This window comes from Varroa jacobsoni, unplaced genomic scaffold (assembly GCF_002532875.2).
Source record: "Varroa jacobsoni isolate VJ856 unplaced genomic scaffold, vjacob_1.0 scaffold_280, whole genome shotgun sequence".
Taxonomy (NCBI): Eukaryota; Metazoa; Arthropoda; class Arachnida; order Mesostigmata; family Varroidae; genus Varroa; species Varroa jacobsoni.
In genome coordinates, this window is record NW_019213182.1 from 55913 (window position 1) to 81178 (window position 25266).

General features: G+C 44.5%; 1 protein-coding gene and 1 long non-coding RNA gene across 2 annotated transcripts in view; one reads left to right on the top strand and one right to left on the bottom strand.

The window, feature by feature from the left end:
* Window positions 1–7575, bottom strand: part of LOC147753709 (uncharacterized) — a 25285-nt gene extending 17710 nt beyond the window's left edge. Inside the window, exons 1-2 of the long non-coding RNA XR_015310383.1 lie at window positions 6390–7575; window positions 6107–6210 (exon numbers count right to left, since the gene is read on the bottom strand). This is a non-coding gene — a long non-coding RNA (uncharacterized LOC147753709). The remainder of the gene's footprint in view (window positions 1–6106; window positions 6211–6389) is intronic.
* The window catches only part of LOC111258960 (uncharacterized), a gene marked incomplete at its 3' end in the record, with an annotated part of 98719 nt that continues 78510 nt past the window's right edge, over window positions 5058–25266 (top strand). Inside the window, 2 exon segments of the mRNA XM_022830576.2 lie at window positions 5058–5348; window positions 12608–12801. Of these exon segments, the coding sequence (XP_022686311.1) occupies window positions 12618–12801 (184 nt within the window).

Sequence of the window (25266 nt, forward strand, 5' to 3'; positions counted from 1 at the left end):
GCACTCAAATTTTATTTTTTATTATCATTATAACGGAAACATAATACATTTTTAATTGAATGTTTAGCGATGCCTGAATTTGTGTTGTCGTCACCAGTCAAACATGTACAGCCGGAATGAAGCTGCTATTTCTATAGTCGACTCCATAGGATATTTTCGAACAGCAGTTACCGCAAGGTTGAAAAAAATTAGGTAATCAATGTTGCCTGGTCTATATTTAGTTTAACTTTAGATGCGTCTGCCATCAGGACCTACTACAATTGGTGTAGTCTTGAGGCTCGGTGACCTGGCAAGGCATATCAATATAACTGAACTTTTGCAGGAACGATTGGCTTGTCAAAATTTACATTTATATATGCTGAATTAATTAAGCTGGCTTATTACATCAATCCTTACCAAATTGCACTCTAATATAGAAAACAATATGTACTTTAGTCCATTTAAGTTAGATGGTAATTTAAATATTTTCGGGACACCGTAATGCGCAGACAATAGCGGCTCTACAGATTGGGTAAGTTGTTTAAGCAGTTGAGTAAGTTACTCTCATAGAGGATTGTTCGCGACACCTAACTTGGGTTATTATCAACTTATACAGAGTGACTATTGGAATGATAGCGTTAATACCAATCTCGCTAATCATATCGCTCCTGGACCCCTTTCAGCGCAATAGAAAACACTTTGAATCGAACTAAATTATGCTCTAACTATTAGTCGAACGGGAACGGCTGAATTGCTGGCTGCAAAGGCAGAGAACACTGATCAAAACCGTGCAGCCTATGAACTCATCATTTTTATAGAAAAACCAACGTTCACGTAGAACAACAGTAGAGTCTTTTCATTGACGCATCGTTGTTTATATTGAAAAAACGTAAAATTAGAGTACTATTTGCGAAAATCACTGCAGCAGTTAGTAGTGACTTTGCTGTACGTACATCTGCCCTAGAAAAATGTCCCACATTAGGTTTTGCCATGACTTAGGTACAAGTAAATTAACGGTCGTTCGCATGTGCTGCGAGGTACACAATTTCTTCATCTTTTGATTTCAGCAATACGTGGCCAATATAAATACGAAAATATATCTAAATTTCAATATCATTGTGTTGTGACGGGAAACATTTCTATATCGATTCGGAGCTTTACTCCTTGATCCATTCAAGCAAACAGAAAAATTGCAAACGCAGACCCCATCTAGATTTTGTTGCATTGAACGCTTCTTAGGCACAACACAAGCCTGGTCTAAGCTTAATCAGACTCCCCACTTCGTCGATCTCGTTTGTTCTGTCCTGGACGGCAACATTATCGGCGTCAGGGACACCAGCTGAAGCTCGTCATACGTGCATGTAGAAAGCAGTGTACGCCATAGACCGCAGCATTTCAAAGTTCAGCATCGTTTGACAACTTCTGCTCGCTCCGCCTGAATTTCTCAAATGTGGGTTAAGTTTACACACTGCCATTTAGCAGCGATAGTTATTTAGACTACTAGAATGGCGCACACTGTTTCTTGTCTTTAGCGCGTGCCAGACTCGAACGGCTGCAGTAGCGGCACCCTACGCTATGACGATCCCATATCAGCCAGGTTGATCAATCGCATTAACCAGGTGTACTAATATAAACTCTTTTTGACATGTCCGATCACCGTACCCACACACACACAAAAGACACAAGACGTGTGCTGATTATGTTGCGAACTTCATCAGCGTCACTGGGTGAAAGTTTTCCCCTTCGTAGAAACGACATGGCATCACCTTGAAGTTCTTGATTCTACTCTTTTGTGCGACCGTACGTAGACCCGCACTGCAGGCCCACTCGAAGTTAGTTCGAGTCATTCGACGAGATGAGTCTCATAATGACAAAGCGTGCGGGTGTAAGACAGCAAGGCGGGCGGCGGGGTGATAGGGGAAGAACAAACGAAAAATGAAGAACGTGCGGGTCCGACTGGCTTCACTTTGAACTTCCCCGTAAACCATTACTAAACTCTATCGAACGAAAAAGAGAAAAACCAAGAGTGACGAAGTGAGTCTTGCTTGCTAGACTTCTTGCTTCACAGCACCTTCGCCTTGTCTCGGGATCTCTGCCCGGCTTCGACTTCAGTACTGCGGAGGTTACCCTGGTCTTCTCCTATCAAGTCTGCGCCAGTGTATTGGTCTCGATCTCGCTCTTTTAGGCAGCAGCTCCTCCGGACCTCCGGATGAGGTGTGCTCCGATCGTTCGCTTGACCAACAGAGACATTGACCTTCTCAACGGGACCGTCCGCGCGTTCTTGATGGACACTGCGCCCGGCTGACTGGCTGATCGACTAGCCGCTTGAACATGATGTATTGTACCAAGAGGACGGCACGATGATGCGTGCGAGGGCGGTCCCCGTTCGTTAGACGAATGGATAACCCTATACACTCAAATTTTCTCTCAAATAGGGCTCTGATTAATCTAAACCATTTCGTGGTGAGTTGCAAGATCACAGGTCACCAGTTTCGTTACTGTCGAGACATGATGATGTCTGATGCAGCGTTGCCGGCGTGTTCAACCAAGTTTGTGCAAGAACTTCGGATAGCACATAGCAGTTGTGAGAGTCGCAATATAAGAACCGGAGCCAGCAGCGTTGCCTTCATAAAATACTCACAAAATATCCAAGCGAGTTCATGACCTCGCTGTGTATGTCTATTGTGCCTCATCGTCTCTCTCTCACAGCCCAACCTATCAAGTTCACATATTTTTTGTTTTTCTTTCGTCAGCAGCGGTGGCGGCGGCGGCGGCGGCGACGGACGCGGTGGTCGGTTGAATTTTTCTCAAGTTCTTATCACCCCCACGCCCCAGTTGCTTTCCTCCTATTTTGAACGCTGGCATTTTTGACATGGTGTTTTCAAAATTGTTTCCGATTGTTCAACGACTCGCGAGCGGACAGGCAAAGCAGAGCTCAGTCATTCACAGACATTGCGTAACGCAGCAAATATCGGTGAGGCTGGTGATTATGACGCGGATAGCAGATAGCGGCTTCCTCATCGAGTATCCCAACGCTAAATTTGAATCAGTAGATCGGTCGATGGGTCGCCTAAAAGCCGCCACCGCCGCCGCCGCTGGTCCTAAGCGGCAGTACCCATGGTTCGCTGTGGGATGTAGAACCACTACATGAGAAAGCGAAAGTGAACTTACTGAACTGACCCTGCAACTAGAGCAATCGATGACGCCCCAAAAAACAACAGAACCATCCTATCAACCTGCTTAACTTGATGGTCACTCGCTCACTCACAGACAGGCGTATTAACTGCACTCGGATAGGGACAGGATGACACTGGCAGCCCACCAGCCTTCGTACTACGAACGACCGCTCGGAGGGGACTAACTGGCTTCGTGGTCGTTGAAGACCCACACAACTGGCTCTTTTTCTCAGAACTCCCACCACAATCTACCAGTCAATAATCTTTGGGAAGGATCGCTGCCAGATTCCGGAGGAAGTCCGCCAGAAGTCCGGCAATAGCGGCAACGGGAGCTGATCTCAGTTTCCAATAACACAAACAGTGCATAACTCTCTGTACCTTCTCTCTGTCTAAGAATTCGACGCTTTCTCGTAGCTATATACGCTATATGTGTGTAGCGTATATGGCTACGAGAATTTAATATATATTTTGCTCAATTGATCAACTCTGTGATAATAGCAACTATTTTTATTATGTGATCAGGGTTTGTGGCACGTTGTATACATCGTAACTATTTCGTCTGTGGTAACAGAGCTTAGCGCACAAAACATTATTAGAGACGTGAATCTATAATAATTATAGTAAAATAATACTAAATCCATTGTGATACCTACATGGCCAGATGGGTACGCAACATTAAACATATATTTCCTACTTGTTATATATAACAATACGTTTATCTATTATTATTACCATGGTATAGAAACTAAGAAATTTAATTGTTAACGTTTTCCAAGGGGAAAAACCGTTGTTTTTTTCGCACGTCAAGTGTTTGCTCATGTATAATATTTTTTTTTTCAAATTCTGACTGCTGTCGGTAATCGCCGATACGGTCTGTCGCATTTGAATCGTTCCTGTAGCAGGAACGACAAAGTACGTTTGTAGAGGCGTCAAATTATACCCGTGACAGCTCAAGCCTTCTGGGCCTTTCGCAACAACGTCAGTGGGCAGGCACGAGGCAATCGTAGACCCTGTATTAGGTCCATCTGGCCGCCATGCGCATCGACATACAATCAAATGAACCAGAAATAGATATAGAAATATCAAATAGCATTAAAATACCGCGCGAAACGATAGCTGATGTGATTCAGGTCAATCGCATTGCTGAACTCTTGCCGACACAGTTTGCTCTTTTTCCGGAGCATGAACACGGAATTCATGAGATCACCTTGAAACACGGCGGCGGCGGCGGCGGCGGCGGTGGCAAAGCGTTTGTCCAGAACCTCGTTGACTGTGGATCGAGGCGTTTTATGAAATCCTATAGCAGACAGGACCGCTCGTGCCGACAGGGCAAGTTCGCTTCGAAACGAAACCAAAATTGTTTTATTTTCTAATCTAATAAGTTTTATATGCTACGCCTTCGGGGGCTATTTTCGATACACTCTGTATATTGTTTCAATGGAGAGGCTAAAGCGACTACAGCAATATGCCGAAGTGATTGAAAGCAACTGCTCTTCGCAAAAGATTAGTCCCAAAGAGAATACTACAGAGGCCGAAACTAGGAAGCGGCCTTTATCAAAAAGAGACCTTATATTAAGCTGGGTAGAAAATGTTGTTCTCTTTCAGGCACTTGCTTGCGGCTTTTAAACAAGTAGATACATCTTAGTCAGAACAGTGTTTTTCGTTGCCCAGTTTTCTGGTAGCCAATGCACCCCGCGAAGCGAAAAGGTTCTTCCGTCCTTCGAAACGAGCTATCTGTCGATTTATTTACAGACTTCAATCTTTGTTCTGAACTGTTTATCATCCTGACAGAAACAAATGATAATTAAATAGTGTGATGTTCGAACAGTACGCCGGATGACGCATTTAAAAGACGTCAACGACTGCCAAGTCATCAACTCAGAATGCGGTGTGGCATTGTCACATAGTAACACAACCTCGTATCCCCTTTCACCAGTCCGTGGCCTTTCTGTCTGCATTTCGTGGGTCAGACGCACAAGTTGATAACTACTCCTGTAGCTTTTTCCTAGGATGTAGAGTAGCTTATAGTACGATAGCCTCCTTTCATCTTACCATACGCAGCAGTAAAGCTTTTGACCGCGAACAATTGTGTGTGAACTGGAAGGGCGGTGTAACCATGCTGGTTTGCGTTTAGGGCTGTCGTAAAAGATCAGTCCATCGTCGCTAGGAACGATCTCGTACCTTTTGTGTCGTGTAAGTAACGGAAGGCAGACGACTTTTCCGTCGTTTTCGCTCAGTTCCTATTTGGCTTTTCTTAGTGCACGCAAACGATTGACAACCATCATCTGGATCAGTCTTAGCTATATGGATAGCTCTCGGATCGACTTCGTTAGACAGTATCTACAATTCCTCGTCACTGATTTCTGGCGACCGTCAGGGGGCGGTTTCTCCTGCAGATTGAAATCTCCGATTCTAAAGCACAATTCGATAGTGGTAACACTTTCTACCCGTTTGCTTTCGACTCGCCGAACAATTTCTTTTGTCTTGGCAGAAGTCTTTCAACAAGAAAACTGTGAACGAGACAGTGTCACCCTTTGAAATCTACCTTTCCGAGCTCTATGACTGAGGTCACCGAATTGCCACTTCTAACCACAGAAGCTCAATGCGAACGACACGAATGAAGTGCACGCTCAACCGTTAGAATAACTTGCCCGAGAGGTTTTCGCTAGCGATGATCAGCCGATCCGACGCAAACGCCATCTATAGATTGCAGCAATAACTTTTTACTGAACCTAATAATGAGAAGAAACCCATCTCAGACCAGTTTATCCACTAACTATCGAAGTGGTTAACCTATCCTGCCTGCTATTATACGTATTACTATTATTATTATCGGTGGCGAGTGTACTAAGATGACCCGGATATTTATCACGGATCGGCGTTGATAAAAAAGACCGCAGTCCCAACTAGCTGATCTGTATGTTTCAGTTGTCATTCATTCTTATACTGACCAAGACTCGATCGACGACTTGGCGCAGGACAGTCCGCTAACTACTGTTTATATGATGCACTGCGCGTCTGCATGCGCGTAGCCCCACAGGTCAGTCACCTAGGTCTTAACAGTATCATATGCATGCATAATACACAATCCAAATAGGTTACGGTTAGAGTGGAAATAACAACGCCGGAGAAGGAAACCGTCTCGTGATCATTGAATGCTAATAATCTTTATGGGAATCGCCAATGAGCGTGCTTCCTACCTGATACAGGCCTCAATAGTAAAATTGTGCTCACCTCAACGTCGTCGTTAGCTATTAGCGTTAGAACCTCAGCTCCCTAACCTGGAAACGACATCGTCGGTGGTGTCGGAGGTCTAGATGCTGACTTTGCCTATATACGAATAAACTAACAGGCTGATCGGAAAACGAGAAAAACGAAAAGGTCCGCCAGAGAAATAGGTTTTACTTTTCCTTTCGAATGCCTTTCCTATATATCGTGTGTGACCACACAAAAGGTCGCAGAGCACTGTTTTCGCATTGTCGGCACTCGTCCCTCGTCGCTAGTAGCAAATCCACCGGTGTGTAACTGGCTGTGGAGTACCAATAGGCGCTTTCGGCAGTCATCACTGGCGGAAGTTCATGCCATTTGAAAGCACTATCGGCACTGTTGGGATCAGGCTTTCGATCAGTGCTTTTTCCTGCCTGAAATCGATTCGGTGACTGGTTTATGCAGACCTCTTCTGCTGGTCCTTCATCATCGCCAATAAAAAATCCAAAGAATGCGTCCGAGATCGGCTGTCCCTAGTAGAAGCAGTTGTGATCGTACTGCGCGCATTGTTCTTGTGTTTGATTTTTTATATACCTACGACAACATTAACAGCCATGACCAAACTAGGATGATAGAGCGGTGCCCCGCTGGGCATTGTCTCGTTCTGTGTGGCATTAGACAGTATTTTACAAGAACAATATCGTTCTATTAGACGATGTCGAGCTTCAATCGATTAAGTCGTCTTTGAAAAACAGAAAGAAAAATCGTTTCGTCGCTACATTCTAGCCTCACAGTAGCCGTTTCAGGTAGATGGTAGTCGAGTAGGTGACTGGAGCATTCATTCGCGCTGAGATGCTCCCGCGTAGAGAACCGTCTGTAGTATAATTTTTTATTTCGAACACTTTTTTTTAAGTTTCTTTCTATGGCACTAAAAACGGCACGTTTTACTTTCCAGTAGAACACACTTGAAGACGATAAACCAACACAACAGGTTTCTAGCAACTTTACAAGCTTCCAATAAATGATAGGAGCGCCATTCAACGGAAGAGATGAACGGGTCTGAGCGAGGCACGCGTTTCCAATGGCTATACTACTTGAAAAGTGCACGAAACGAATTTTATGACCGAGTGCGATAAGGCTGTATTGTTAAATCTTAAATGTTCACTTAACGTCCCTACAGAAACAGGCCAAGGAAGGTGACGGCTCGATATCATTGGCCAAGGAAAGCTCTAGCAGGGGGAATGTTTACGAAATATGTGAAACTACACGGCTTGTTGTTACCACCATAATATAGTATGACAGTAATAATGTAAATAATCATATTGGCGGATGAAACGTTCGTTACGACATTTCGAATTTTTGTGTTGAACGCAGCCTGCTTCCGTACGATCAGCCCCTGTGATGCGGCGGCCCGTGTAATAGCAAATGGAAGGCATTGGTACAAAACTAATAGTGATTTCTATTGTCTGATGAGCAGTCGGAATACGTCTAACTCGCTCCGCGTGACGAAACACCACTGGGCAAATAGACGTATAGAAACATTAACAATTTGATTTCTGATCGTGAAGCAAGCTCGTCTTGTTCCGTAGAAGAGTTGTTCAAAAATATAGGAGAACGATCAAGGTCATTACGACTCTAATGGTGCAGAAATCGGCTATAGAAATCTAGTTAGCTCATAGAGCTGAATGCAATTCCACGTTCATGGTGAGCAGCTACATAAGATCGAGACAGCCTCGTTCCCAGGGTACGGGTTTATGCTGGCCGGTGAATCAAATCGAACAGCACTTAACTACCAGTTTATCTTTATGACGAGCTCTCTACCGGTAATGATTATCAATGCGCGAATCGGACTTTCTGACGCAAGGTAACTACAAATGGAAAATATAATACGCGCATTTATGGTACACGAATCCATAATGTTTATATTGTGAATATGGTAGTTGGGCGACTGTCGTCGCTCCCGGAACGTTTTATTCGAGTAATACCCACGTCATTTGGTATTGATGTACAGGACAAGCCTGAATGATCTTCCTCATCATTACATTTCAGTGCTTATCTAGATCTCTCCAACCAAAACTCAGAAGCCAATAGATTACAGTCGTTTTCAATGCTTTTCTTTTTGCATGGTGATTACAAAGTCAACTCGATTTTTGCCCCTGCTCATTTTCCCCGTCCTCTTTTGCAGCTTGCATAAATAAAGCCAAAATTCCCCTGAAACTGTTGCAGTTAGGACAATCGGCCCACCCGCTATCAGTCCAAGTTGCTAAGCGCTGAACGACAATGTTAGGCCCAGTATTATTCGCTGCTGCCGATTCGATCCGAACGTGTTGAGGACGGAGCCGTTCGCTGCCGGTTGAACCGCTGCCAGTAATATCCACCCTTTATTTGGTACTGACGGATAAAGGATAAATGAAAAGAGATAAAACTAATCGCTTTCCGGGAATTTGCCCCAACCAGCTACGTCTTGTTGGTACTAGCTAAGTTCGTTCTCGTGCTTAATTAATGGGAATAACTACGAATGATAGGAAAGGAACAAGGGGACCTTTCAAAATTGTGTGGACCTTCTTCCTATAATACTGTGTTGTTTTTTAAGCGTCTAGCCTATGCTCTCAGGTAGCGGAGCGTGTTTTAGAGAAGAACTCAATTCTGCTAGTCACACGGTTGCGTCCAATGTCGGTAAAGTCTATGTGACGACGGGGTTGCGATCGCAAACGAATTATGTATATATTTTTGCTGATATTCAATATTTCCAGCGGATGTTTCTGCCAAGTGTTAATGCGAGACACTCTTTATCAGTGAGTCGTGATAGATGTTTGTAATGATGATGAAACAGAAATAAGAAGGGCTAGATTGGGAGAGGGCTCGGAATTTTTGGGCTCACGTGCAGGTCCTCATAGAATCCATTTTTTAAACTAACAGAAAATTTCAACACAAGAAATGGGGCATGCACACAGGCAGCCTAATGCTTTCTCGCATGAAGTGAATATACACCTGTTTCAAACCCAGATCACCACGTGCCTAGGTAAAGCCATTATCTCGTTACATTATTAGGATTTAGACTAATCACCGATGTAATAGTTAATAGAATCTATTGAAAACAAAATCGAGATTTGGAATACAAAATATAATGTAGCAACGTTACGTTATAACTTAACAAAAATAGATGTTTTACTTTATTGTTTAATAGTTCAGGTAAGCGGTCGTTAATACAGCAGTGATCATTATCGAAAACTGTAAGCTGATGAGTTGATTGAGAATGGCGCTTCAGATGTTCTTAAGCATTGGCAAAGCTCCACATTTAAGTTAATATTCTTAACTTCATTTGAGAAACTTTTGACTACAGTACAATTGGAAGGTAACTTGTTGTTAAAGTTGAATGTCTATAGTACACTGTGTTCGACACTCGATTTGCGGTTTGCATGAACACGCTTTCAGCCAGTGAAATTGCTCTGTCAGACAGTTATATTCTCTAACTTACATAACTTGCCATGGTAGTACGACGCTATCATTTCTGCCTGTACGCCTTTACGCTTCATGCGAGAGAATATGTCGATTGATTTTTGGTAGTAGCAACCTGAATATTATCCTTATATTTTTCTCTGTTAGAAAAGCGATCATTTCGTTCGTTTCTTTTTGCCGCCATAGGAAATCATTGTTGTTATAGTTCTACGATTTTTCTTACCGGCAAATTTGCTTGAAAAGCACGTTTATTTAAATGTACTTATTACCACATCCTAAGGAAATAATACTAAATTATCGCCAATTGGTACAAAACAGGTACAAGAAGCAGTCACATGTCTTAAATACTACTGCGATTTTTACATGCACTCTTATTTTTCCTAGCTCTTTTTAATCTCAACATGTCATTGATGGACCTATTTATATCAGGCACAAGACAGCGGCTTGACCAATAGAGTCCCTTTTGCAAAAGCGGTTTTCACGTCTATATACCCTTATGCATGTGTGTGGCTCTAGACGCTTCACCAAATCGGATCTTCGTTCGACCTAAAGTGCAGATAAATTTGGGCACAAAATTCATCGTGTAAGCATCTCCGCACGCGCTTATCATCTGCGACGAATTATATCGCGTGGCGCGTGTTTTGAAGAACGCGCGCCGACGTTTTCGGACGTTGACTTTCATCCGCTTTCCGCCAGACGGCGCCACGACGTCAACAATTTTACAGTACTCGCTCTGTCCATCCGTTGTTGTTGTCGTTCGCGCGGAACCGGTGAGCCTTGTCAAACGCCGTTCCAGCAGCGGAGTCCGCCGGCCCTCTTTGACGTCAAAGGTAGCGGCCGCGACATTCAAGCACGACCGACTGCTAGTATGCTGTTGCTTTCAGTTTGCGTGAATGTCGTTCTAATGTGCACCTCTCATGCTGGTTCGCCCACTGTGCTGCCGTTGTTTTTACCCGGCGTTCCACAAACGCACACAGCGGTACAGCAGTAGCAGCGGTGCCCGCAGGATCAACTTTCGTCGCCTCCTCACCCGTTTCGTCGTCTGCGCGACGTTCGGCGGAGAGGTGGCACGCAGGCAGGGCGCTGGAGCCGCCGCCGCCGCCGCCGACGCAGCAGCAAAACAGAAAACAGGGTGTGTATACAAGTGTTGTTGATTCTGCAGATGTTGTGCTCGTGTGTATTTGCGGGTAGCAGCAGTGTGTGAGGAGAATTAGGCGGCGACTGCCTGCTGCCACCGCTGGCAGTAGAGCGAATGACCAGTAGAGAAGTTGTGGTGGTGAAGTCGGTTACTGGTGACGTTAGAGATGGTCGTGTTACTGATGGTCGTAGTGACTGCCAAGGTAGTGTTAGCTCCTTAGTCAAGGTAGACGATCTGGGCAGGCGGGCCGGCCGGCAAGGCCTGCAATAGCAGGTTCCAGGTCCTGGTAGCAACAGCAGCGATAACAACTATCGCTGATGTTTAGATGATGAAAATATTGGCTGCCGATTGTAGACTAAGCTAGACCAGTGTAATTACATTGATGGCCTCAGAAATCGCAGATCTTCTATTTGACAGACATACAGATCGACAAATAGAGGTGTTCGGATGAAAGACAGTGGCAAATGTTATCGTAGAAGCGGAGTTTCGGGCTAAACGTAGTTGTCATACCGATCCTTCGTTCGGCGGTTCGCGATCTGATTGCGACGCTTTCCGCCGGAAAGTTGACGGGACGCTGGACGTGTGAAATCAGAACGACGACGACGACGACGACGACGACGACAACAACAACATCATCATTCGGCAACATCAAAATATTGTGATCACGCTTGTCACCGATACCATAGTCTTCTTATAAGCACTTGTTAAGCAGCGATAACACCTGACGCGGTGAACGTTGTCGCCACAATCGTGCCGGGAGTGAAGCCCGTGCGGCTAGAAGGCATAATTGTTGTCATCGTCGCAACCACTGAAGTTATATTCGTTGTATTAGTATCGATGCTTGGTAGTCGCCATAGTGAAAGTGTACGTTCTTGGGCTGTCGTTATTCTGGCGCAATTTGCACTTCTGCCGTCTAGCGACTACTGGCGCTCTTGTGTATATTGGCTCTGACACCGTGTGTATACATACGCCTGTGTGTCCCGTTACGGTAGAATATGTAGGAGGCTCAACGAAGTCAACCGCTGCCCACTCAGGAGAAAGGGCCGGGCCAGTGAGGGCCTTGGTTGTCGAGCCGCTGACGTCCTCGGCACCCAGCTAGTGGGTCCGATCGACGAAGACAGCCATCTCTTCGTCCAGCCACGCGATACAACCAGCGCGTACCACTGAATGAAAAACTATACGAACGATACGAGCTCATCGGTGCCAACGTCAGCTGTGCTCACGCTATTCTCCGAACACGTAGCGGTTATCCGACCAGCGACTGTCACCGAAGCAGGCGATTCATGGACGAGTGGTGTACTGTATTGTGAGTGATTTGATCGTCTGTGAGTGGCACTGTGAACTGCGCGTACGGGTCCTCGACGATCCTTGTCGGTTCCCGTTCGCTCCGCTGACAACCAACATTATTTGACTTGTCCATTTCATCTATTTCGTTAAATATACCATATTAGTGTTGTTCATTATCGATTACTGTGTTCATTGTAACTGCACTTAAGAACCTGACCGTAGGTAACACAGGAAATTAAAAGTCGACCAAGAACCTGACGACAGCGACGAAATAGGTGAGGGAGTGACAGGTTGTGTTGGCCGTGAAGTGTCTCTTCCTGGACGCAGAAGCTCTGCCTCTTACGAGACCTTGTTCTAACAGGGCGCTGACCATGGAGGAACGCACAAGAAGCCATTGCCGAAGCAGTAGCAAAGAGAGTCGGATGTACCGCTTCGAGGAGTACAAACAAGGCGGACGCTACACCGTCGTCCAGGAGAGTACGGTCTCGTCTACCGGCAATGAAGCGAACGACCCGAAACTGCAACAATATGAAAGTTCTCTCCACAAATTCAAAGGTACCGTAATGTGTATAATACGTAAAGTGTTATCGTATTATCCATTCATGTTTATATCGGTAAACATACGCTTATGACATTGTATGTAAGACAGTACCTTAGCAGAAGCTTAAAGGAGCTAACACGTCACAATTAAAGCAAGCTGGCACCACTTCGTTAGAACAACAACAACAACAACAACAATAACGTCGTTGATTTTTGTGATGGTTTTTATCGGCGACAATACGAGAGCGTACAAGGGCATTTGACAAGATCGTGCAACGTCTAACTTTACCTCAACATGATTCAATGCATGAAAGCAAACTCGTTTGGCCCAATGCTGAACCTATGCACCGATTACTAGACGGAAGATAGTAAATTTGCATAGAACGATTGTGTTGCTGTACTAACTGCAATTTTACCAACTGGTGACCAGCTGTGGCTAAACACTATGTTCCAACATCGGAACGTTTCTAGCTGTTGGCTGCTTTATAACTACTTCGTTGCGTTTACGTGGCTACATCCTCTTCGTTGATCCGATTCGCTGGACGTCTTTGGCGAATAGTTTTAGCCGGCCGACACCAGTTTTTTTCGAGCTTAATTTAAATTACGCACTATAACAGCGGTCGGCTGTACAGATTCGATACTATAAGTAATTATAGCAGCTGCCTGTAGGATATATTCTGCTCTCTCTCTCACTCTCTCTCTCTCTCGCTATATTTATATATATCATAAGAGTATAACAGGGTTAGAACTACAACAGTTTTGAGTATCAGAAGATTGAACTATCAAAATGAAGTGGTAGCAGACAGAGGTTTAACTTGGACATTTCGGAGTAGATTCTAAGCGATTGGCAACCACAAACAGGACAGAGCTTGTGTGTATTGCCAACTGTTTTAATATTCAAATACGTTAGTACTGCTTGTCGGCATGTTTTTCAGTAGGTCGTTGGGTTAATGATCATATTTGCTTTGCGCAGGACTGACCATGCCAAACGTATCAATATACCAAGCGACCTGTCAGCTATATCCGTACGTATCCGAAGAGCAGACGCGACATACCGAGATTCTGACAAATCAAGCCCGCAAGCTTAGACGAGAAACGAAGCGTTTTTTTTTTCTGCACTCGCTAAAAGACAGCGACGTTTTTCTTTATTTTTACTTCTGTCTGACGGCGCTGTTCCTATCGGTCCTACTACTGCCTCTGAGCGCTCTAGCCGCTGATGACTCTTACAGCTCATCTCCTTTACTCATCTTGGCTGCCGGTGAATTCTGCCTAGGTGAATCAGCGAGAGATGCCACCCCATACGACGTCGCGTCACGAGGCACTGAACCCCTCCTCGTTCATATGGTTTGGCTTTCTGCTCGGATGGTAGAAGACGTTGCGGAGAATTCGTCGCCAATGGCTGCCTCAACGGGGACAATGGCAACGAGACTCAGCAGAAACTGATGGAGTTTTCTTTCTTGTCGCTCGTGTACTTGGTGCTTTATCTACTCGCTTTTCTTTGACGTATCGATCTACGCGAAAAGAAACATGCGCGCCATGGCAGTATTGCTTTCCACTTACCCAGAACTAGTTACGTCCGAGGTAGAGATAATAAGAGCTGTCCAGCGCACCCGAGACCCTTGGGTAGACACACAAGTCAAAAAAGACGGGGTACAAGCCAGATCAGAAAGAGTAATAGCTGAATTTCGTCCGATCAACGAGTAGGATGCGGGTTTCGACACAGGCAAATCAACGCCAGGGGTTAGTTCCTCGTTCTGATCGCTAAACCGACGCTCTTATGGTCAGCTTGATGATCAGATGGCTGGTAGGCGGTCTGTCTGTTGTCTTCTTTTTCGTTCTTGCCTAACCTAACTAGTAATGATGAATAGCCGAACCGCGAAGCACCGTTAACTAGCGCTTATGTTTAACTTTGTCAGACGCATTTTTATTATCGTCGATCTCTTACCAGCGATTAGTTTTACAGCGACCCCTGCGCCTCTTCCAATGCTAGGGATGACGGAACTTTCCAGCGGGACAACAACTGGTAAAGGAGGCTTACACACTCAATTTCCTGACAAGCGGAGCTTATGCCGTCACCAGTCTCTCTTTTGCATACAATTACTAAACTTCCGACCAAAAACCCGTTTAGTGTGTCAAGTAGACAGTTAAAGTTCATCCTCAGCACATTACAAACCGGATGCAATTACACATATGAAGTTATGAAACAAAAATTAGCTTAATAGGAACTGCGTAGCTCGAATGGTACCATTTGAGCAGACGTCATGGCTTGAATGCGCTTGAGCTCATTTCTGTTCTTATTTCAACTTGCGTGGTATCCACGACGCCACCGGGGGCAAAGAACGGTCATCCAAATATGGATGACGAATTGTCGTACCGGGCTACGGAGAGTATCGTGATAGAACGATCGCGTTCCATTGTGGACCGTTATACGTTTATAAAGGGTATCAGCCAACCAATAAAATACGCTGCCAAGTGACCAAGCGGACTGACATGTAAAGCTGCTCTGCTGACCCTATAGTCTATTAATATATTTATCTATTAGTTCAGCATTATATAATATAGATGAAGCATGTATATCACTTGTTACGCTGCTCTAGTCTCGCTGGGAAAACTGCTATCGTGTCCATTGAAAATCCGTTCATAATGGTAGAACTTTTTTCCATGGGGTATCTGCAACAATTTAGCCTAGTACCTTTATAGACTATCGAGTCGAGCACGTACTCCCTGGTTCAGGGCCTCTTGATTGCAAATTGCAAAATTAAGATCATCCTATTGAAATGGTAAGAGATTTTTCTAGCAGGGGTCGAAAACGACTCGTCGAAGTTTTCTGATTCTTTTATAAACAATACAGTTTGTGGGAATGAAGCACTGCGAACGATCTCAGTAGATACGATAATGTATTTGACCTAATATTATTGTAAGACACGAGAACTTGTGCTACGAGAGTACGCCGTGGTAAACATATATACGAACAGATCACAACGGCCGATCGAGCAAATTCAGTGAACTAGTTACTGTGTTTTCACTCTTCATCAACTGGAGCCCTTCTCATATAGATTACATTCGAAGAGAAGCGTAATAGCACCTACTTTCTGCCCCCGCTCCCGATGAACAGTGGCTGTCCGATCCTGTTTAGTGGCCGCCAGTGCTGATGTTGTTTCCTGAAATTCAAGCCAGCGTTAGTCCTAGTCTGGTGAGGCAACGATACGTTAAGGCTCATCCTTTACCACTGGCGTTAATAGAAACCAGGACCAGCAGCAACACCGGTACCAGCTAGTATTGCTGTTGATCATCTAGCAATGTTGTTTGTGTAGTTGGTATTTTTCGCCATGGGGCTTAGTGATGACGGCAAGCAACTAGGTAACTTGTCCCGTCTCTGGTAGGACATTGACTTCCCTGTCCATCGGTATGATCTGCGCTTGCCGCCGCCTCTGTAACGTTAAACGAGACACGCCAGTAGCAGCGGCGTCTCACTTCTGGGCCGGCCCAGCACCGAGCAGTTGACCACAGCGGTTGCGATGACCGACGTCAAAACGTCCACAATTATTTGTAACAGTAGTAGCGCAATAACAAGATCTGCTATTTGGTGTGCATGGGCGCGTATGTGCGTGTGCTTGTATCGGTCCGATGCGACGCAATAATAAGAGTTGAGAATATGGTGCAATCGATGAGTTCGGACTTTATAGAATATCTAACAGTTTGACAAAGGGGCATTCTTTTTTCCGTCTCTATAGAAAATCTTTTACTAACTGATACAATCCACTATCATTGCGAGATGGAGAGCACTACGGTGATGGTAAACTACCGCAGAACGGGGTAATCGATTGATACCCATTAATTGATAAGCTCACATAAACTACCCAGTCCAGAAAGACGTAATGGCACTTCGAAGACGCGTGACTCCGACAAGAATCAGTATACTTATGAATACGTATATTTTGCCCGTATTTGTAACAAAGTTTCAATCGTTTTTCAGGCGAACTACTAACGTGCAAAGAGTATGTCGTAGGTGTCGGCTCCTTGAATGTAGAGCGGTTTACGTGCTGACGCCAAAGGATCTAAGCAGAGATAGAGAGTTTGGTACTGACTATTATTTCTAATCAAGTATACTATTTGAAGTGGCAAAATGGCGCCGTACAGTCACTTCAATCGATGCAGCCGACGTCATCGGTACATGTACATTCTCCTTTTACAATGCAGCTTACAAGACATAATCGTAAAGCGCGTGACATTTTGTTATCATCGTCGTAGTTCACTCATTGATTCGTTCGCTCACTAACTGAGTCAGTCGTTGCCGCTAGCCAGCCAGTCATTCAATCATGATTCTCGTCCGCGATCGCAGGGTGAAGATGTGGTGATCGTCGTATCATAGCAGTCCTAATCGCTAGCAAGCACTTAGCACGCCTGTTCTGACGCAGGCTATTTTGCGCAGAAGCTTGCTGCGCTTCACTAGATACGACCACCAAACAGCCACCGTAGTTACACTCGCAGCGGCAAGGCTTATTATTCGTGTATTGGCTGTACTGTTAAACCAAGCACGTATTGCTGCTCTATTAGAGTGACGATGGCTTGAACGAAAGCGTCGAGTGGACGGCCACTAGCAGCGCGTCAGCAACGGCACCAAGCAACATCTATTCATAGTGTGCTGTTGTAGCTATTGCAGGCGCGCTAGTGATTCTCTAAAAGCTCACGCTGTAGTTGTCAATGTCTCCTCTTAATCCTTTACTTTGGTGCTATATGCCACAATCAGAAAGGAAGGGACATATTACTCTGAGCGCTTACCGCTCCAGCTTGCTCAGCGGGAGGCGGATCGCTCAATCCTTCGGAAGCGATGCGAATAAATGCAGCCGCATTGTCGTTGTCGTCGGATCGGCGTCTGGACCGTTATCAGCTGCAGTTGTAGGCTTGCGATCCGCTCTGATCGTTGCCAGCGTCGCCTTAGGTCAGTTCTACTTAGAAACCTACGGCGCAGACATACAAATATGTGCGATAAATGCTCTCTTCTATGCAAAGTCTTATCTGTGCCGTAATGGACTAATCTATTTATTGCTTCAGCACACGGAACGTATTCATGGAACAACTGCATGGACAGACGTTGAAGACTAAGCAAGCAGACAGGGAAATGAGGCGAAATCGCTTACTCTCCTGCCAAGAACTATTCCATTTTCATCAGCATCTCAATGTCGACGGCCGTCAGAGAATGACTACTATACATAGCATTAGGTTTAGCAGAAGGGTGCTACATCTCAGTCCGATTTTTCGCCTGAGAATTCCAATGACAGTATATAGCGATTACGTATTAAGAAGGCGATGCCCGTATGACCTCCAAGACGATAATCGAAATAACGCTTTTATTAGAAACTTTAGCTGCTATAAACGCTTACTTCGACAAATAACGGTGGCTTCTTAACACAGTGGGTCAGAGTTCTGCACGGCCAACAACCGCTCTAACAGTAACATGGCATACTGTAAACATTCGTTGTTTTTGAGGCAGCTGACAAGAAGATCAGTTACCTTAAACCTTGTTATTTTCTTTTTTTTGGTATTGGTACAGACGCCTTTTTCTGGCAGGCGTGGGTAGAGCGATCGAGGTAAAACAATGAATGGTCGAATGACTCAAGTTACTCAAATCTTAAAGCGGGCTCACTTCCGCTCGGGTGCATTTGAGCTGTATACTGTTACACTGGTCATTGTATGTAGGTGGCAAAAAAAAAACAGCGTTCCCATCTCGGGCCCCTTCGTACACACATTTCCTTTCTGTGCTCTGGTTATTAGTACGAGCGTAGTAAACGTTCCAGTTTTATGTACTTAACGGACGAAACATAACGATGTTCACTGCCCGGTTTCCGACTGACCGCGAGAACAGCCCATTTTCGTTATGACGCGAGGGGATAAATGGCCTTTGCTTGTAAGGGCCGTCTGTTCCAGCGGCAAGGTTCAGTTAGCCTACAGTCTCTTGCAATACCTTCCTTTCTTTTTGCTCCTTCGTGTTTCGTTAGTTTGCTCGTATTCGTGTCTATAAATCGTAGAAGATTAGAAACATGTCATCGATTTGGCTCTGGTCGTCGACGGTTAGCTCGCCCGCAGTGTAAACGCCGCCTGCAGTGTAAACGCACCCCGACAGGTAAAAATTCGACTTAGGCCGGCTAGCAGACGCTGTGCTCAAGCGGAGGCAATACATGTACATAGTTGGTATTATGGTATTTTACTCTACGACCGCTTTATTTGTTCTATTCATATATTTTTCTCCTCCTTTATCTAGGCAAAGCACGAGGCTGCGCGGCGGGATGGACCATGACTGATGACAGAGTCCTGTTTCTTAGTTATTTATTACGAACATATTCGGCACAGGTCTAACGGCTTCTACGGCACCTGAATCTGTCGTTGTTGTTTTTCCCGTCATTACAATTTCCTGCTAGCACGCAGCTGTTGACAAATGTCCTGATCTATTTTACATCGGCATCGACGCTCGCTCAACCCAACGAAAACAATGTGCTATGTATTGTGCTTACGCTTATTTTTATATCTGTCGGTCTATGGACGTACTGCGTACAGATGTTTATTTGTTGGTCAGTATCATATGTGCACGCATCGAGAACAGGCAAAGCCAACGTTGAATTGTTACAGATGTGTGCGTTTCCTTTGAATGGAACATGTAGTAGCGATGATTTGTAACTGGCACAGCCTTAGGGCAATACAAACAGAAACGGCGAAACGAAACAAAAAATCCCTGTGCTTTTCATTACAGTCAAGGCTACGTGGTCCGTGGTCATGGGCCTAAAGAACGCATCAAGTCGAGCGGCCTTCCCAGGAAACGTAGCGTTCCATATGTAACGCAATATAAATCGACCACATTCGTATACGAAAATGCGCCGAAGACGAAGTGTTTTTGCTGATCGTTTGTAAAACGTCGGCATTTGCTGTTGTTATGTTAATGTTTTTATGTAAATAAGTCATATTTTTTGCTCGTCGCCTTGCCATTGTGGAGCATGAATCAAGAGGCGGATAGCAAAAAAACGTAATACGGAAATCGTTTTTGTAAAAATTGAGTGGAGACGATTGGTTCATCGTTTAGTAGGAATGATTGTTATATATGTATTTTAGCGGATTACATGTCGCCAGTATGATCGTTGTTCAAAATAGACCAAATTATCAATAGTCGTCTTTTGCTTTATACCACCATAATGTAAACAAGCAACATAAATGTGGTAAATGTCCTAATAAGACAGATCAGCCACCTCGCCGCGATGTATGACGAGCCGACTTTGGCCCACTATATCGATCTCAGCCTATTTGGACATGGTACATCATTGTCTTCGATTGCAAACCCAGTTATTGTACTAGTGCAAATTTACTAAGAGGTAACGATGTTGGTCATAATTAGCAATTGAAGGTCGTCTTTTTTCCCTCTGATTTTCCAATTCGGCCATTATCCATACGATGGAGGGTATACACGTGTACCCTGTGTGCTTGCTTGCTTGCTACCACAACTTTGACATTTGCCAATTTTCTTCTTGCCACCACATTCCATGGCTCTATTATACCTGCGAACACATTTAGCCAATATTGACAATGATCCCTATCGTGTGCTTAATAGTAATAATGTTTCTTCCTTCTAGATGTATCTATAACAAACAGCCACGCGTTTTACATGCATCATGTCCACTGACAAGACTCACAGACCGGGACACGTCTTATGTACGCCTGAATCTTCAAGTGAGCTAGCAGATATTTAATGTTACTGTCGTTTCGCGCCGTACATTCGTATCTTCGGTAGAGGCGAATGCGTATAGTAGCATGAGGCAGACGTACTACATCAAAAGCAATACTTATCGCAAATACTGTAACATCAGCGCCATTTGTTGTCGCAGTTATCTAGTGTGATTTTTGGGTGAGCTCTTTCTTTCTATCTGTATATCCTTCATTAAATACTTCCAGTGGCAGAAAAAACGGCAAAACACTTGCGTCCGCAAACCGTCCATTATGCAGTGGCCCGTGACGTTTTCCATACTGTAGCTTGATACTGCTCCTGACGGTCATGATGAAGAAGGCGACTTCATCAGATCGACAATCGCCAAATTGTTTAGAGACGGCTCTCACTACGGTTACCATTATGAGCACTAGCTAAAGTAATCACTTTCGCATCCCCTGCAATCGCTATGGATCAGCCACTAGATCCAGGCTGATCTGGAATAATCTGCAGTAGTTTGACGTCGACGGTGGGGGCTTGCCGTTGCTTAGTCAACGGGCATACGTTTTAACTGTATTGACATAATCGCGCCTATCCTCTAATCGTCGTCCGCGATTATTTATCTTTACGTTCACGTACAACTTTTTCATTGATTAGCAGTGGTATAATATTTAGATCGCTCGCTCTCGCTCTCGCTCTCTCTCTCCTGATTTTTTTGCCTTGTCTATAATGCATAGATGTTTTTCCCCTGAATTTTTCCCTCACTCGTCAGCGTGCTCACGGTGTTTGCGACAGTGGCGGCTGCGCCACGTTGGAGCTACGTGGGTGAGCTCCGTTACCAAATACATACGAGGCGGTTATTCTAGCTGGACAGCCCTTTCGCCATAAGTGGAAGCCCGTGAGGCGGAAAACGTGCGCGTCAATAGCCCATTTTAGTCTCCACTATGTTCAACCGCCGCTGTTGGTGCTGTTGCTGTAAATGTCTTTTGCTATAATGTAGCGTCAACAGCAACGTTAACGATGGAGTGACGGTGTTCCGTTCGGGCGATTCCGACGGCTCTTTTTCATGGAACGATGTGAAGCTAACTATATTACCAAGCACTACGTTGTTCTTTTTTTTGTTAGAAATAACTAATAAGAGCAGCGGTGCTTTTATACAGAATCACTCAATAAATGAGAGATAAATATTTAACCACAGAGGCCCAAGGAAACGTTTTAAAAACCAAATGATTCTAGGTTGATTTGTGGGCCAGCAGATGCCTAATCAGGCCACAAGGCGCAACAGAATGAAAATAGTTAGCTAGCATCCTCAATTTATCATCACCTTTAAATGCTAATCTTCCATGTCTGTACCTATCGTTGTCGAAAGAAGCGCACGCACAAAGGCAGCATTGAAACGCCCAGAATAATTATGTTTCATGGTTGAAAACGCTACCTCGACAGCTCTAAGCGTTTCACGGACGCGGACGCGGACGCGAACGAAGAAAATGATGGTCGGCGAAATTTTTTAGAGAGATGTACGCTCGGCTTCAACGATATATCCAAATGCGTACAAATAGATAAACGCTTTAACGCGTAACAACGACGTATTGGCGAGGTTCGTTTATATATATGGGCACGAACATTATAAACAAGTCTTCACGGCTGAGCTCGACTCAAAAATTCAACCCAAAAACAACCTGCAACGAAAACTACAGATTTAGTAACGCTCAAGCAAGCAAGAGAGCTGGGTGAATTTGACAATATTTGACCAAGGGCACGCAGGGCCACCACTTGTTTTTGCAGCACATTGGCCGAAAGCCCCTCGTTCGCTTCTGTCGTACACCGACCGGGAGGGCTAATTCTCTTCATGCATTTTTTTCTGTCGTCATCATGTAGACATCGATATTGTTCATCGAGATTCAGGTATCAAATCGAGTTTCTCAACTCTCTAGTACCCATCGTATGTAAGCTCAACTCATTAATAAGGTTTATTTCACTATAAAATACACGGGACGATGACGAATACTCAGGGAAAGTTTACGTCACATAGTATTAACGCATCTATACGCAAAAAAATGATAGCGGTGGCGGTCGCTGCGACTGACAACCAGGTGGAGGGCCATGAGTGCCAATACGGTTATACGTATCTCATGGTGAAGAAAAATTTCAATGAAATGTTCAGAAGCGGCAATGGCAGCATTAGAAGTTGGAGCGGCCACGGCCAATAGTAACCATAAACTACCGGGAGATACTGGAGATGGACATGCCGCAGTGACCTGCTGCTGGGGCCTGCCCACGCTCTCACGCCGTCAAGGTCACTAGTCGGCAGCGGCGGCAGGAACACAAAATTCACACCGAACAGAAGCCTAAAAAGACAGCACACACCCAACGAGATTGCGTTATGAAGCCCAGTTCCTTATCTGCTTTTCAGAGCTGATCTTGATCGGAATATTTCTCCCGAGTCGTTCTGTTCGCTCACGTCAATAGTCTAAGATACAGTTGTCTTCCGATTATGGTCGTTCGTTTCATCGCTTATCGTTTGGGGTCATCGATAACGCTAACACGATGTTCAGATTACGTACAATCGACCATTTGCGAATATGCTCTATATGCGAAGTGCGATGATACAGAATTACGAAAGCAATGAAAAGCCTCAGAGTGACGTCGGACATGAGCGCACCGCATGAAAACTTTAGTGAAAGTGATTCTGTGTTCTTTCCGAGCCGCACAGGAAGAATTTTATAATGGCTGGCAAAAGTATTAACTATAAATTACAGATAGAATGGGTACGGGTACGGATGATGCAACGAACACTGCGGTGACGGTAGTAGCAGAATTCACGGAGCGTTGTTGACGGATTATAGCATCCGTGACGAGGGTAAGCGATTACGAGACCGGGAATTACTGTTACCTACAATATTCGAAAAAACAAACAAAAAAAAAAACAGAAAAGATAAACTGCTCAATACTGGTCGCCATTGTGTAATGGTAAATAAATGGTAGTACTTAAGACATCATATAGCGTTTGGTTCAACTTGCACGACCAACGATGGTATAGCACAATAAAGATTTTGCGAGCAGCTTATTAAGTGGACATATACGCTTTGTAGGTTGTTCTGAACTTGGCATTGCATTGGCTATTGGCCAGTTTAGCTGCGTCTGTTTTGTAATCGATCATGATAGGTATATTCACGAACGCCTATCATAGAGATCGCTACAAACTTCTGCTATGACGACCAGGGACGCTTTCAATCTACTTAGCTTCGCAGATTGCCTTAGTCGTAGTCTGAAATAGCAAGTACAATATATATTACAATCGAAATTAGATGTATAGAAATTGTTACTTAATTAGCACAGAAAATTCATCTTTCTTCAAGTGAACTTCTTCTCGCCGTATGTTTGAAAGATGCTATGTACTACCGCAATATCTTCTAGCAGTGGCATAACTGACAACTCGTCCTGCAAGTCCTGGCAGCTGTTCAATATGTGGCTGTATAGCTCGGATCTCGGAGGCCATCGGAGCCTGAAAGTCGTGAGCGCATCGAGTTACTGTTCCGCAGTTAACTTACTTCTGTACAGCACGTGTAGCATATGTTTCTATGTCAATCCGTTTGTGTCCTCGTACATTTGTAGGAGTGACGACGACTCGTTTGACTTGAGGTAGGCTTTCGAGCGGGCATGTAGGAGCTGCAAGGTCGTGTAAGAGCATTTGCATCCACGGCGTGGAACCGCCTACCTTAAAAACGTCTACCAAACGAATTTCGTCGTTGAATGGTCGGTCGAACAAGTGACGCTAACAATACGGTAAATATTCAGTCGAGAGGCGGGCCCGGTCATATTATTACGGCAGAGAGCTGCCGTACGACGCACCGAGTCGAAGAAAAAGCAATAAATGTTAGAATGGTCCTAAGGTACCGCTAAGTGTTAAACATTCAGAAAAAATAATTGTTGATCATAAGAAATATATGGGGCATCCGATCATGAGAATAAGAGTCATTTGTGATCAATCTGGCGTCTTGGGGATTGATTATAAATTGTCTATGAATAAAAAAAATTCCCACAACACCACAGGTAATGGTGGTTTCATGTGCAAACCGTTCCATTGTTATTAAAAAGTGAGAGAAAATGGCGGGCAAGGTTTTATAACTCTAGTAGTGAGTAAGATGTTCGTGTTAACTGATCAAGAGCTACCACCGGAATCTACTTCCGAGAAGCACGTAGATCGGAAGACAGTAACGTTCTAACGGCGCTTTGCTGTTAATCGCTGACCGCGTGCAAGCAAAGGAAGCACAACCAGATTGGCAGTGAAAAGAGTTCTACAATGTTTATCCATACTCTTTCAATCTATGGTTTGTCGTCAGCATGGCCTCTGCTCTCAAGGCACGTGTCATTCATGATTAAATAGAACTCATCAATGTCGGGTGTATGTTATCTAGAAGTCCAACAGAGCGCCTATCGACTCCTGTAATGCGTCCAATTTATTGCCCCTCGACAATTGATTAGATAACGATTTACCGAACGCTATCTAGGATCCTGTCCTTGCTGGGTTTTATTCGTACAAGTAATATCCTAACGTATCCCTAACTAATTTTAGGATTTACTTACATAGTTGTGAAAAACTTAAAGGTCGCCAGACACTCCTGCCTTACCCCGATGTCTTTCGGTGACCGAATGTCCGGCGCGACAACGTAAATAAACAAAACAGTTACCGTATGCGCATCTATAGCAATAACAAAATCACGTGGGAAAGGTCGAACGTTCTCTTTGTAATCTTTAACGATTCCATTAATTAACAGACTGAAAACAAA